The sequence below is a fragment of the Lampetra planeri genome, chromosome 8, assembly GCF_965212315.1.
Source record: "Lampetra planeri chromosome 8, kcLamPlan1.2.h2, whole genome shotgun sequence".
NCBI classification, from domain to species: Eukaryota; Metazoa; Chordata; class Hyperoartia; order Petromyzontiformes; family Petromyzontidae; genus Lampetra; species Lampetra planeri.
In genome coordinates, this window is record NC_136114.1 from 9985046 (window position 1) to 10000000 (window position 14955).

A 14955-nucleotide genomic window follows, 5' to 3' on the forward strand; every position below is an offset into this window, starting at 1 on the left:
ATGCTTCCACTAAATGGAATGCTAGAAACGGTATATTTGGCCTCCTATTCAACACTGCCAATATCCATACGTTACCGCACTAGTACACCATGGCAACATTCCAAAAAATATATCCAAAAGCATCTGGTGTCTCCCCTAATATTCCTTGAAAGCAGCTTCCATTGCTGCTACTGGAGGCAAGCTAACGTTGTTGTTTTGCGCATCTCGCGCCGGCTTTGGGTCGTGTGCAGGATCTGCGAGTGCACGGAGACGGGGGCGGAGAAGGTGATGCAGCTGAGGAGCGAGCTGCGCGAGAAGGAGATGAAGCTGACGGACATCCGGCTGGAGGCGCTGAGCTCCGCGCACCAGCTGGACCAGCTGCGCGAGTCTATGAACCGCATGCAGGTACGACCCCCGTGCCCCCCCCCCACCGCCCCCCCCCACCGCCCCCCCCCCTTCCCTGCCAGGCCTCGTGCCGGCTCAGCAGGGGAATGGAAAAACCACCACCCGTGAAAACACAACACATTTGGGGAAAAAAAGGAAAGCGAACGTTTTAAAAAGGGATACAAAAAAATGTTAACCATTACCGCCTTTTTAATGTGTATTCTGCAAGGGTGTATTTCTTTTTTGTGATATACAGAGCTCATTGTTGAAGGAAGTTGGTGTTTGCATTGCATTTCATTTGCTCTCTAAGTGCATATTTTTCCACCCCTGTCATTCGGAAAGCCCTGCCCCACCCAACGTTATGAACATTTTTATGCCATTACCTTGTGCCACACCTTTTAGCCTAGCATACAATACACCATTCTACTTTACTCTTATTTATAGGGGGGGTTTTTAAAAAATAGGCTGACGTTAATGCACGTATAATTCTTATATTATTTGGCATTTATAATCTGTTTTACATTCACATAACTACGTAACTTTGGATTCACAATGTTTACAATCCAGTTCTGGAAGCTAGAATTTAAATAGTGAGTTGTTTATTTCGCTTTGCCAAATATAAGGCAAATGTTATGCACATTCACACCGCAGTGTGGATTTTTTGATTTTCACAAGCAAGCACAGAGGACACTTGAATGACTCCCCTGCCATTGCTGGGAGACTTAATTGTTTCAAACTCGATTAGTGCAAACTAAAAGGCAAGCGAACCCCCTTACATCTGAACTTGTCAGTCCCTTCCAAAGGTGTCGTTCTTTTTAAATATCAACTCGAATTTATTTTTATGCAAAAGTAATGGGTATGTTGAGTGAATGTCTTATGCCATCTATCTGTTTTTCGCGACTTCGTTCGTTTCTCAATTCGCTTGTCCTCGTGAGGGTCGCGGCGGCAGCATGTTGAGACGAGCGGTCGGGACCTCCCTTTCCCTGGGGACAGACTCTAGCTCAGAGGTCGCAACCGGGTACCCGATACCCGTACCCTACCCGATACCCGGCTACCCGTACCCGACCGGGTACGGGTACCCGTTTGCGACCTTGGTGCGGCCGGGTACGGGTACGAGTAGGCCGTGAGTCACTATTGAGTAACTGTTTGCCACTCATTTCCCGACGTCTTGTCTCTTCTCACAATTCAAGTTCCTAGAATCAACCCACCCGCGCCTGCAACAGGTACCCGATACCCGTACCCTACCCGTACCCGGCCAGGTACGGGTAGGGTACGGGTACGGCCGGGTACGGGTACGGGTACCCGTTTGCGACCCTGGTGCTGCCGGGTACGGTTAAGGAATCAAAACCCATTTGCGACCTCTGCTCTAGCTCTTCCTAGGGAATTCCCAGGCGTTCCAAGGCCAGTTGAGCCACATACTGTAGTCCCGACAGCGTGTCCTGGGCCGGCCCCGGGGTCTTCGCCCAGTGTTGTTAGCGAGTAATAAACAACATCTGTGGCATTGCACGGTTTTTGGCTATTCCTGCCAAGTTTTCTTCTTCAAGTATTGTGATAATGACAAAAAACAAAGTATATTTTATAAAACGTTTGGTTTTCTCCAATTTCATCACCCATGTCTCTCCCCCTTGGGTTTTGTGATCATTATTAAATCATTGAGGTCAAAATTTAATCATTAATACTTAATGAAGCACCATGTGCCAAATAGTATCAACGTTAATATTTTATTAACATTTTGATTGCACTAAGAATTTGGTTTGTGTATATAATGGTTTTGAAAAAATAGAGATGTATATTTCATTAATAATTGAGTCAGTTTTCTGAAGGTTACTTTTTAATGATAAAAAAATATATTGATGAATAGGATGCATCTTGGATGTTATTAACCAGTTAAACGACATTTGAACTACACATTTTCACTATAGCATTGTAAATCGAAGCACTGATTTAAAGTAATGTAATTTCAATTTATAAACAACTCAGTCACATTTGTGGTTACCAATAAACATTGTACACATGGATTGTACATAATACATGTTTCTTGGGTCAGATCACGTAAATATAAATGTGTCGTTAAACCCGCTACCACCCGACACAGCCAATTGGTAAGGTTTGTCACGTAAACAGAACATGCAAATTTGTTACTCGGACAGCACACCGGTGTGTTGGAGAGCAAATCAACAATATTTACAATCCAAGTACAACGTTTCGCCAATAATTATAACTAGCATCATCAAGCGTACAGCCACATTTTTGGAGAAATCCTCTTGGTCCGTTCCCTAAATAGAGGGATAAATGCGGTGCCACAGCCGACAGTTGTATTTGGGAGTATGTTATATTCCTTTGGTGTTATTTTAGTTTCATTCTGATCAAAAATAGGCTGCCCAACAGAGCATTTGCCACAAGAGCAATTATTCCGGTACACACCTTCTATTGATAGCTTCGGTAATACATTTCTAGTACCAGATATTAGTTTCTGTATTTCATGTATCGTGCCAAATCTGACTTGGCTGTTTTGTTTTTCAAAATATCTGGCTAGTTTTCAGTTTACTCCCGCAATGTACGATATTTTAATAGTTTGAATTACTTGGTCAGTTTCAACATTGATTGTATATGAAACAAATAACGGTGGTGAAAGAGTTTGGTCCAAAATATAAGCTTGGTGATTAGTCGCGACATTTAATTGCGAAAATATTACCGTGGCATCCTTCTATGCCCTCGTATTTTTGGGCCACCTTCATTTGGGTTTATTTGTCGAACGGGACAGGTAATTAAACCCACCCTTTCACATTTACAGCCCAACTATACATATGTTTACCTGATGGTTAACAAGAAAAATGTTATGTAGGTGATATATGCATTGTGCGAGTGGTAGTGTAGTGGTTTAGCGTGCTTCGCTTTGAACCTGGCGACCCAAATTATATTCCCGCTGACAGCCAACACCAGTGATTATCTGAACCAGGCCTAGTCCGCCCTTAGGTCGACTCTAGCCCGGTGCGGTGTGTAAACATCACCACTCGGGAGACAAAGGCGGTCTGGCGTGCTGCCGGCCATCTAGCCCCTCATGTTGTGCCATGCCGGTCTTCATGGATGTTCCCTAACAGCACTTGCCTGAAAAGTGTGTTAAAGGCTGTATGGGGGATCTTTAGTCTTTGTACATACGTCACTTGTGGTGTGGTCATAACACAAACACAAAGCCCTTTTCTCTTGCTGCCCTTTAAAATCCATTAAATTATTTGAAATTGTATATTTAACATTGACATTTACTATGAGTATACACCTTTATTGAAAAATAACACTGTTTCATTTGTAACCTGTTGGTCCCATTATGAACCATTATACAGCCATGCCATTGGCATTTTAGCCGCAAAGGAAAATGCTCCTGTAAAGTAAAAATCTTAACTTTGACCTTAAAACTATATTAATTGGTTTGCAAAAGTTACATTTTCTCATGTGATACATCACAATGCATTACAAAACTTGCACCTTAAAACTATATTAATCGGTTTGCAAAAGTTAAGTTTTCTCATGTGATACATCACAATGCATTCGAAAACTTTGACCTTAAAACTATATTAATTCGTTTGCAAAAGTTACGTTTTCTCATGTGATACATCACAATGCATTAGAAAGCAATTTAACTTTAAAGGCATTGAAAATCAGATTAACACGAGGTTATAATAATATTCCCACTGTGTGATTGCATTGGGAAAGATTTCAGAAAAATGTTATTGCCCTATAATCCTGCACAAGATTATTCTTAAGCGGATTATAAATTAAATTACAGAGGACAGCAGTGTACAATTTGCCGGCATTTTCATGTCCCTTTTGATTCAAATGCACGTTTATAATGAAGTGAAGCTGTGTTGTTTGATTTTACTGTATTTAATTCTTATGTAATTGATTATAACATTCGGACCCTGGACGTGGCTTTTATAATTAAAACGCGTTTCGGCTTTGCCACCACAGTCTTTTCTACATAATCCTTTTTTATAGAATTTTATTTTTGTTATGTTTAGTGTGTAGTAAATATGTATTTTACATACATTTGTGCTCACAGTAGAATATTCAATGCTACTTTTCAATAAATAATGTTGCATTATAAAACCCATTGTTATTTTTGGCAATGCCACCAGAGATTAATACTCATGGGAACATGTTTTGCCATTGACCTGGATTAAAATCTCTCTTTTCTAATTTTCTCACACTGGAAAGTTTTAACAACAATACCCATTTCCTTATACCTGTACAGTAGTTGAATGCACAAGTGCATGATAGTGCAGCACTTACAATTACACACGACCCTCTCCGAGGTAGCTGCCGTGGGAAATCTCTCTGGGACATTTAACTCCTGGTTTTTGTCAATTGCGTAATCGTGCTCCACTCAGAACAATGCATTTGCATGCGGTGTTCTCCCCCTCTTGTGGGGTCTCCTAGCGATCGAGAGCTTGGGTCGAGGGCAGAGGTCGCAACCGGGTACCCGATACCCGGCTATCCGTACCCGGCCGGGTACGGGTACGGGTAGCCGTTTGCGACCCTGGTGCGGCCGGGTACGGGTACGCCGTGAGTCACTGGTGAGTAACCGTTTGTCACTCATTTCGGGTAGGGCACGGGTAGGGAACGGGTACCCGTACCCAGCCGGGTACAGGTGCGGATACCCATTTGCGACCCTGGCGCGGCCGGGTACGGGTAAGGAATCAAAACCCGTTTGCGACCTCTGGTCGAGGGAGACGACTGTCACTTGTTGGACGCGTCGCCCGTCTTGATGCGCAAACTCCAGCAAATTGCGCACTTCAGTTGGCAGTTGACTTTCGAAGTGGACTGCGACCCTCAAAGAAAAGGCGCCGCGGTCGCTCCCCCCCACCCCCTCCCGTGATAGATGGATCGAACAAATCACTTGAGACGCCGGGATGGCAGCAAGAGCAGTTTTTTTTACGTGAATGCTATCGCAAGAGGTTAACACACGTTTTGCGCAACAGTCCTCCGCTATGCGTCATGAATCTTCCCCTCTTGTGAGATGTTTTTCTTCCCATGATACTCGCCAATATTTTGTACCCCAGAGGTGGCAACTCTACCCCTTTAGTGTGTCGAAAAAGTTGAATCGCCGTTGACGGTTACGTATCAATGTGACTTTTTTTTTTAAAAAAACGACATTACGTTGATATTCCTAGGTTTTTTCGGTAAAGTCACGTAGGTAAAAAATAAAATAAATAAAATAAAAAATAAAATAAAAGACATTACGTTGCACAATGCATGGCAGCGGCAATTGTATTGCGCTCACTGTGAGATTTTTCTGTGCGGTGAGAGCAGAGCGAGATCGAAAAGCTCAAGGCAGAGAACGATCGCCTCAAGTCGGACGGGGGCGGCAACTGCAGTCGCGCCCAGTCGCAGCTCTCCATGTCCTCCACGTCCTCGCCACGCCAGTCCGTGGGGCTCTCACAGCACAGCCTCAACCTGCCCGAGTCCACCAGCCTCGGTACTGCTCTACACAGCCCCTCGCTCGCTCTCTTCTCTCAGTCCCGATGAGTCGTTTACCCTTCACGGTTGTGGACTTCTCTGTTCAAGTCGCGTGATTATTATTATTTTTTGTTGGGTTAGATCGCATAAATATAAATGTGTCGTTAAACCCGCCACGAGCCGACGCAGCCAAATCCGCAAGGTTTGTCACGTAAACAAAACGTGCAAATTCGTTACTCGTTGAGCACACCGGTTGTGTGTTGGAGAGTAAACCCACGACATTTACAATTCGAGACGTTTCGCCGGTAATTACAACCAGCCTCATCAGACGACATTCTAATGAGGCTGGTTGTAATGACCTCTATTGTGGACATACGGTGGTGTGCACTGAGGAGGTGGGGGAAACTAAATCAGCCCGTGTGCAATTGCTATCGGTGGATTGTTAACTTGCAGGGCTGTGAGAGATGGTGACGGCTGTGGATTGATCATTGCTGATGGTGTTTTATTAATGTGCATTATTTGTATCTATATTATACTTAATTTGGGCTATAAGGTGAGCAGGATATGGTAGTGTAGCAAGGATTCAATCTCATGTGCAGCTCTTTGAGTGTTATCCCTCTCATCATGCAGAGGTTTTCTCTGGGTATGCCACTTTACTCCTACATGTGAAATAGTCTTTCATGCAATTGGAGCCTTCTGAAAAATACAAATAACACTCAGTGAAGCTTTAATGGGAAAATTGCGTTTGGAAATTTAACCAAACCAGTGCCATCATCTTACCACCCGCCAACTGCGACTCCAACCACCATTACCACACCCCAAACGCTTCAACAACCATCACCAAACTACTCACAAACCAATCATGACCATCGGCTGTCACTGCCATCACTTAACCACAAACACACCACGACTACAACCACTACCAAACCACAACCCAAGACCGACTAACAACCAAACGGGATTATTTTTTATACATGTAAAAAAAACCGATTATACTCTATCCTACGTGAGCGAAATGTTGACATTTTGGCCATTCATCGTCTAATTATGGTTCTGCTGCCCTCTATTGGTCAGACAGTAAATGCAACTTCATGTGTAGGTTCATTTCTCAGGATGTTAATGCCATGTTTACAATATGCCATTAAAATGTGGCTCCCCATGTGGCAAATAGTTTTATTCGAGAGTGTATTAATAATTTTGTAACATTTTATCTTTTGTATGTGATTTTGTACATTCCCACCAAGTCTATAAAGTCTTCAAATTAACATGAATGCATACAAAATCCTATCGGCTTAAATAGATGCGTGAGAAATATATGTTTAATACAATGCACAACAGTGATTTCTTTTTACGATTAATGTTTTTATCGATGTGCCACCTTTTCAGATATGCTGCTAGATGATGGCAGCGGGGATGGATCTACACGTAAGGACCGTCGCAATGTCAAAATCGTCGTTTCTCTGACCGACCTGCCCAAGCGTAGAGAGGTACAGACCAATCAATAGCTGTAGTACAACACACACACACACCTGCATTTACACATGTGGCCATTAAGCACTGTGCATCTACATGTATATACGGTAGTTTCTCCGCATCCTGATTCTCGTGCCACCTTTTGGCAATTTTTCCGAAAATAAAAAATTGGCGACATGCATCCAACCCAAAATGGATTACAACACCTGCTGCAAACGGCCTTAGCATGCTGTCAGCCAGACAGATAACAGCTTTGCTCGTACGGTTTATTTTGTTGTCCTAATCCCAGGGGTTTGTTTGTTTTTTCTTTGAAGGACTCCAAGATCCAGGAGTACACCATTGGCAGTATTGGTGTCAGCGGGAAGACGAAGTGGGACGTGTTAGATGGAGTCGTACGACGTCTCTTCAAGGTACAGCCGCTATCGGCTGGAAGAATGGAAGGAGGTTGGGGAAAAAGGAGAAATATGTCGGAGAGGTGGGGGGGAGGTTGTGTAAATGTGTACAAACAGAATTGCAATGTGCAAATGCAATCTACAACGGACACAATATCGTTCTTGCTATCACTACTGGCTCCATCCACTCTGCACTATAGGAATGTATGAGGGGACATTGAGACGAACTAAACACCCTTTAGTAAAATAGGCAGCCCTTCGCACCTATTACTTCGTTCCATACATCATAGAGACAGAAGTGAGGTTTTAAATGATTTCTTATTGATGTCTGTCCGTTTGATTTTTGTTTCTGACGCTTTCCTGCCATGTGTCCATGTACGCGTACGTGCGCACCCTCTGCTCAGGAGTATATCTTGCGGGTGGATCCACTGACAAACCTCGGCTTGAGCACGGACAGCGTGCTGGGCTACAGCATCGGAGACCTTGTGCGTAGCCGCGAGTCCGACGTGCCCGAGCTGCTGCCCTGCGGTTACCTGGTCGGCGAGAATACCACCATCCGCGTGGCGCTCAAAGGTATGTGTGTATAACTTCTTTTGCATCGAACGTAGCCAACCGTGCTAATCGGAGGTGCGGGGGAAGGACAACAAACTTAATACAAAAAGCAGTTTTAAAGACACGAGTTTTCAATCTAGATAAAACAAAAAGGTATGATGTACCTTGCGTGAGTCTGCTCTAGATTTCAAAGCTGGTTTAACACACACCGCAATACGATCCCACGTTCGATTCTTGGCCACGGCTAACCGAGTGATATCTGAACTAGTCCTGGGCTTTTCCTACCTTTACCCAACCCACACTGACCAGCTTGGTGAAGTAAGGTCAAATAACACCCATTACAGGAACAGCATGAAGAGGCCTTTGTTACGTATTCCATTTTGAGAAGATTCACTGACGCCGCAATGCTTTTCTTTTTGTTGCAAAATCTATTTACACACAAACACACTAATCAATGGCACCGTGTACTCCCTGGTTCCCACTGCTCTCTTTGTCGCTCGTCAATATGACTTTACAGGTGAAGATAAAAATGAGCTTTAGATTTGAAGCTTTCGTGACTGCAAGGATTCATATTCTTAGGTTTTTTCGGTAAAGTCACGTAGGTAAAAAATTTAAATTAATAAAAGTAAAATAAAAATCACGACGTTTCGGAAGCAACACAAGCTTCCGTCTTCAGGTGGAACAGTCACAGCACGATAGCTGTATCAAGTGAGAGCTCAAGTGAGAGCTCACTTGATACAGCTATTGTGAGAGCTCAAGTGAGAGCTCACTTGATACAGCTATCGTGCTGTGACTGTTCCACCTGAAGACGGAAGCTGGTGTTCCTTCCGAAACGTCGTGATTTTTATTTTATTTTACTTTTATTAATTTTTATTTTTTACCTACGTGACTTTACCGAAAAAACCTAAGAATATAAAAATGAGCCTTCACTGCTCACACTCCAGCACAAAACATAATTTATTCTGGTTAACTTGAGCTCTTACTGAAGCTACTCGTTAACAAGTTACTTCAACACTTCTGGTTTCATACGAATATTTTCTTTCTTGTAGACAATGGCCTAATGAACACATTTCCATGGGGCTGGAAGATAGTTAATAAAATGTGTTAACTTCCACGCACCGATGCATTTGTTGTGAGTGATGTCAACGTTTTGTTTGCCCTGCAGGCATGGTGGAGCACAGTCTGGACAGCCTGGTGTTTGAGACGCTAATCCCCAAGGCGACACTGCAGCGCTACGTGTCGCTGCTCATGGAGCACCGGCGCATCATCCTGTCCGGTCCCAGCGGCACGGGCAAGACCTTCCTGGCAAACCGGCTCGCAGAGTTCATCGTGCAGCGCTCGGGGCGTGACGTCACCGACGGCGTTATCGCCACCTTCAACGTCGACCACAAGTCCAGCAAGGTCATTTGCTCGCCGGTTTTTTTTGGCACTTAAAAAAAAAATGTTTGCAGTGTTATTGGCCGTGCAACAGTTAATCGATTTGAATTTTTTTCTTATGCTCGCGATTACACGCACAATGGATCATGCGTGCAAGAATCGATTACCTCCAATTTAACACGGTTGGCTACGTATAGTGAGAAAGAAGTTATACATACTTTAGATGTGTATATATTGCGATGCCTACAGCCACTAACAGGGGCACTACATTCCCCACAATGTAAACACATGATTCTTGAATTGAATCGCGACCCTGGATTTTGACGGTTCGTCTAATCATGAGAGACAAATCATTTGCATACCTAAATCACAACTTATGTTACTCTTTATGCAGGACAGTGTTAAATAAGCATGCATTATAATATGTGGAGGAGCAGTGGCGTTGCGCTATATGCACTCTGCTCTGAACCGGGCAGCCTAGGGGTCAATTGCCAGTCAACATCAGTGGCACACAATGTCTGAACTGGTATGAGCTCCCCCCAAATCGCCAACCCCAAACTGACCAGTGTCGTGAAGTATGACCAAACGACCCCCATGACCGACACAAGAAGTTCAACATGCATACATACATCGATCTTGTTAGTAGTGAATTTCTGCCACTATCACTGACAAGAGATGCACGTGGCGGACAGGAGTTGCGGCAATACCTCTTAAACTTGGCGGACCAATGCAACAGCGAGAGCAACGCAGCCGACATGCCGCTGGTGATTATCCTCGACAACCTGCACCACATCGGCTCGCTGGGCGACATCTTCAACGGCTTCCTCAACTGCAAGTACCAGAAATGGTCAGTAGCGCAAGCCCGCAATGAATGTCACATTGCACGCAGTGCTTGCATAAAAAAATCCATCGTTGTGCTCTTAATTGTATGCTCTCATGCCCACGCTCGCCGCGTCCAACAACCTGCACAAATAAGCGTGGTAAAGTTTGGTCAAATATCTCCCATGGTGTGGGGAGGCCCTCATCGAGCAATAGATTTGCAAAAGGGGGTTTTGCATGCACATGAAGATGTGTGATTTTACCACTTAAGTGAGTGTTAACAGTTTAAACATTGTTAACTATGCTTTATAATTGCAGTGCAAAGTCACGGATGATCTTGTTTGGTCTAATGCGACAATGCTGCAGCTTTTACCGCGTGAGATTCAGTTATAGTCTTGAGGATGGGGCTCTAAGGCTTTACTATTACGTTTAAACAGCACTTTAATGTCGCAGCGTTTAATATTATTGTTGTTGCTGAATCACATTGCAGCCCTTATATCATCGGCACCATGAACCAAGCCACGACGTCAACGCCAAACCTACAGCTCCATCACAACTTCAGGTGATGGGGGAGATGTTATAAGACGAGCACATGCACTTTAGAAATGTATGAGAAAACAATTCTGAGTGCAACAATGCTTGTCAACAATCACCATTGTTATTCCATTTAATGGAGGGGAAACGATCATAACTGCAAGTAATTTTATTGATGTTTTACCTACGTGACTTTACCGAAAAAACCTAAGAATATGATTCCTTGCAGTCACGAAAGCTTCAAATCTATAAGTAATTTTATTCGTTACAATTTTTTTTTTTTATTCTGGAAATAAGGGTGTATAGATTTGGATTAAGGGTGGCCCTGGAAGAGCGTGTGTATATTTCATTAGTTTGACAGTTATGCTTCTCTAAACAAAATCAATGCTGAGCTGCTTGCGGGTTCAGAGATTCAGGTCAACGGGACCCCACCCTGCAACTTGCATACGTCTCCGATCGAGAAAGGGTTCATTGGCATTGTTTGTGATCATCACTCATTGTTGAAGTATACTTCTCCCCATATTCTTTCGAACATGCAGCGAGTTCCTAAAATGTGCCAATGACCCGGCAAAACACACTAACTGCTGCCCTCCTTCTCTTGTTAGGTGGGTGCTGTGTGCCAACCATGTGGAGCCCGTCAACGGGTTCTTGGGACGTTTCCTGCGCAGAAAGCTCATAGAGACAGAGATACAGAGCAGCTCTCGGAATAATGACCTCATCCGCATCATGGACTGGATGCCCAAGGTGTGGCAGCATCTCAATCGATTCCTGGAGGCCCACAGCTCTTCCGACGTCACCATCGGTGAGACCACAAGCCTAACATCTGTTTTCACTGTTTCGTTTTAAAAGTCTAATTTATATTTGCAGCCGATCGCTTTACAATCTGTACTAATAAAATGTAAATGGCCTCGCGATGATTATAATTGTGATGGAAGCGGGTTAAAGTGATTTTCAGTGCAGTGAAACGGCTTGCCACTTCCATTGGAACCTCATTTGCCAGTAAAAATATGATATTTTTTACCCTTCTATCTGGCAACAAAACTGACACCTTTTTTACAAGGAGTCATGTTTACATAGACCACAATACCTGCACTCATAATTGGTGCATTGTCTTTGAGTTGTGCGCCTTTTGGCGTCATCTGGTCCAACCCATGTGAGACTAGGCTCTAAGGAAAGCTGTCTCGGGTGTGGACCATTCAACTTCAAGGACAGTGCACATTATCAGAGTTATGTTTTTTTTTTGCATTATGACTGCAGGTATTGTGGTCTATGTAGGCTTGCCACTTGTTGCAGAGGTTCACGGTTCGAAGCCAGCCACCTCCTTGATAAATACTGCATGGGTGTTGTTAACCTTTGGTACACGGCATCTGCTTCACGATGGACATCCAAACACCCCACGATGTTATGTGAAAATGAGTAGGACGTGTGCTGGTGACACGGTCCAAATTCCTCACGTTTTAAAATTGCTCATAAATCACCAGATTGGGTATAGCCACGTAGCAACATTGCCCACAGCTATGAAACTACAACAGACGATACTTGTACGTAAAACACAATGCCTTGGTGATAGCCTTTCGTAATGAGAATAGTATAAATACTAAATATATCGTCTTGGTTCTTTCGGTAAAGTCACGTAGAAGGGAGATAATAAAATAATACAAATAAAACATAATAAAATAATTCTCACGACGTTTCGGCCACAACGCAAGCAGCCGTCCTCGGGTGAAGAATGAAACACCACCAAGCTTGGAGCGTATATTTAAGCTGGGTTGGAGGGGGGAAGAAGAGCGCCTTGACAAAATAATTTGCATATCAAGAGGAATTTAGCATATTTATGGGAAATGGTTTGATGGTTTGATTGTTATGTTGTGTCCATGGTCATGCAGGTCCTCGGCTCTTTCTGTCCTGTCCGATGGATGTGGGCGGCTCACGAGTCTGGTTCACCGACCTGTGGAACTACTCTATCATCCCTTATGTTCTTGAGGCTGTTCGTGAAGGCTTACAGGCAAGTCTCTTAACAATTCTAGATTTGAAGCTTTCGTGACTGCAAGGATTCATATTCTTAGGTTTTTTCGGTAAAGTCACGTAGGTAAAACATAAAAATTAATAAAAGTAAAACAAAATAAAAATCACGACGTTTCGGAGGCAACACAAGCTTCCGTCTTCAGTTACAAACCGTACCTCTCCATAACAAAGGCTCACCCTCTTAAGCCTCACCTTACCATATCAATAAAAAGTGTGCCGTACTTGGCCCTTCCCCCCTCTCCAACCATTACATATACGGAGTAGTAGCTCTTGCAATCTCTCATTTACTTGATACAGCTTTCGTGGCTGTGACGGTTCCACCTGAAGACGGAAGCTTGTGTTGCCTCCGAAACGTCGTGATTTTTATTTTGTTTTACTTTTATTAATTTTAATGTTTTACCTACGTCTCTTAACAATGGTACACATCAGGGATAACATTTCTAAATGTACAAATAAACTTCAACTAATACATTAATTTACATTGTAAATGTGTATTTGGAATTTTTAAAACACACATGGAGCACATAAACACCAAATGAGATCCGTGTACAGCATTCATGTTGGTCACGTTAGTTGTTGCAAATAATGTGTTTTTCGTTAAGAAAAAACTTTATTTGGAGGAAAATCCAATTAGTTTCCAATAATTATTGCCTGTGACTCTCATTAATAAGTAAGTTAGGTTGCTCATGACCCACATAATTGCCGAGTTCCGCACCAATGTTCTATGAAAGTCACGATTGCCAGACAGGGATGAATTTAGAGGAGTGTTCAACGTGGCCGCCCGTCCCTGCCTCACAGTTGTATGGGCGGCGCTCGGCTTGGGAGGACCCAGCCAAGTGGGTGATGGAGACGTATCCATGGGCGTCGACCCCACTGCAGCATGACTGGCCTACGCTGCTCCAGCTGAGGCCCGAAGACGTGGGCTTTGACGGTTACACATCGGCACGGGAGGGCAGCACCTCCAAGCCAGCTCCGCCCAGTGATGTGGAGGGCGACCCGCTGGTAAGTTATGGGTATTGCAGTACCGTACCATATTATACAACAAAAGTTGAGTGCGTCTTAAAATTTGGTAGGTGTGTGTGATCAGATCTATATAACTTAATTTACACCGGGAAAACACTTAGGGGTATGTCTTAAATTCAGAAGCAATCTTATAATCTGGAGAATACAGGAAATTGACCTACAGTTAACATTGTATATTTATATGTTATACATTTATATAACTAGTGCAATAGGGATGGAATTGTTCTGACCCAGGTTTGATGGTTGAACTTGAACGCTGTGTGAACAGCGGGGCGCTGTAGCACTTGAGAATAACGAGGATGACGATGAAGTTGAGGATAACGGTAACAATTCTGAGGATGACAATGACAGTGATGGCAAGGATAATGATAATTACGATACCAAGGATAATGATGTATGTTGAACTTCTTTCGCACCGTACGTAGCCAACCGTGATCATCGGCGGTGATGTTCATGCTAGTGGAAACCTGTAAAGGGCCCATCTGTTGCATTAGGCATTCATGTTGTGGGATGATATTAAAAAAACGCAGTCCAAGCCACTGGTCGCTTTGCACGCCTGTAATCCAGCACTGTGGAGGCGAGGGTTGGTGGATCACACAAACGTTGTGACCCTTCCTTCCTGTGGGCATCGAGGTGCCATGCCCTGGTTAGCCAGGAGAAGGCAGAAAAACAAGTGGACTAATCGCCATCTCGTTCCATCCGTATGGAGGGAGTTACTCCCTTGCACACATGGGTTTTCTCCGAGTGCTCCGGTTACCTCCAACTTGTATACTCTGATTAATTTGGCTGAAATAATCTTAACATAAACGCACATTGCAGGACCCTCCTGAAAAAAAAGAGTCGTGTGTCAGTGTGGCTTTCCTGAATATAGATAAAATCATAATTATTATAATAGTAAACACTGCAGGGAAGTTTCGATTTAAAGCTTTCGTGACTGCAGGGA

The 14955-nt window shown here is 43.6% G+C and overlaps 1 protein-coding gene across 11 annotated transcripts in view; it reads left to right on the forward strand.

Moving 5' to 3' along the window:
- LOC144720304 (neuron navigator 2-like) overlaps nucleotides 1-14955 on the forward strand; it is a 281685-nt gene that overhangs the window by 259425 nt on the left and 7305 nt on the right. For all 11 annotated transcript variants that reach the window (XM_078596960.1, XM_078596951.1, XM_078596953.1 and 8 more), the window contains 11 exons: nucleotides 231-384; nucleotides 5671-5836; nucleotides 7204-7304; nucleotides 7605-7700; nucleotides 8087-8255; nucleotides 9400-9635; nucleotides 10304-10458; nucleotides 10921-10992; nucleotides 11570-11766; nucleotides 12851-12969; nucleotides 13788-13991. In XM_078596960.1, the coding sequence (XP_078453086.1) occupies nucleotides 231-384; nucleotides 5671-5836; nucleotides 7204-7304; nucleotides 7605-7700; nucleotides 8087-8255; nucleotides 9400-9635; nucleotides 10304-10458; nucleotides 10921-10992; nucleotides 11570-11766; nucleotides 12851-12969; nucleotides 13788-13991 (1669 nt within the window). The remainder of the gene's footprint in view (nucleotides 1-230; nucleotides 385-5670; nucleotides 5837-7203; nucleotides 7305-7604; nucleotides 7701-8086; nucleotides 8256-9399; nucleotides 9636-10303; nucleotides 10459-10920; nucleotides 10993-11569; nucleotides 11767-12850; nucleotides 12970-13787; nucleotides 13992-14955) is intronic.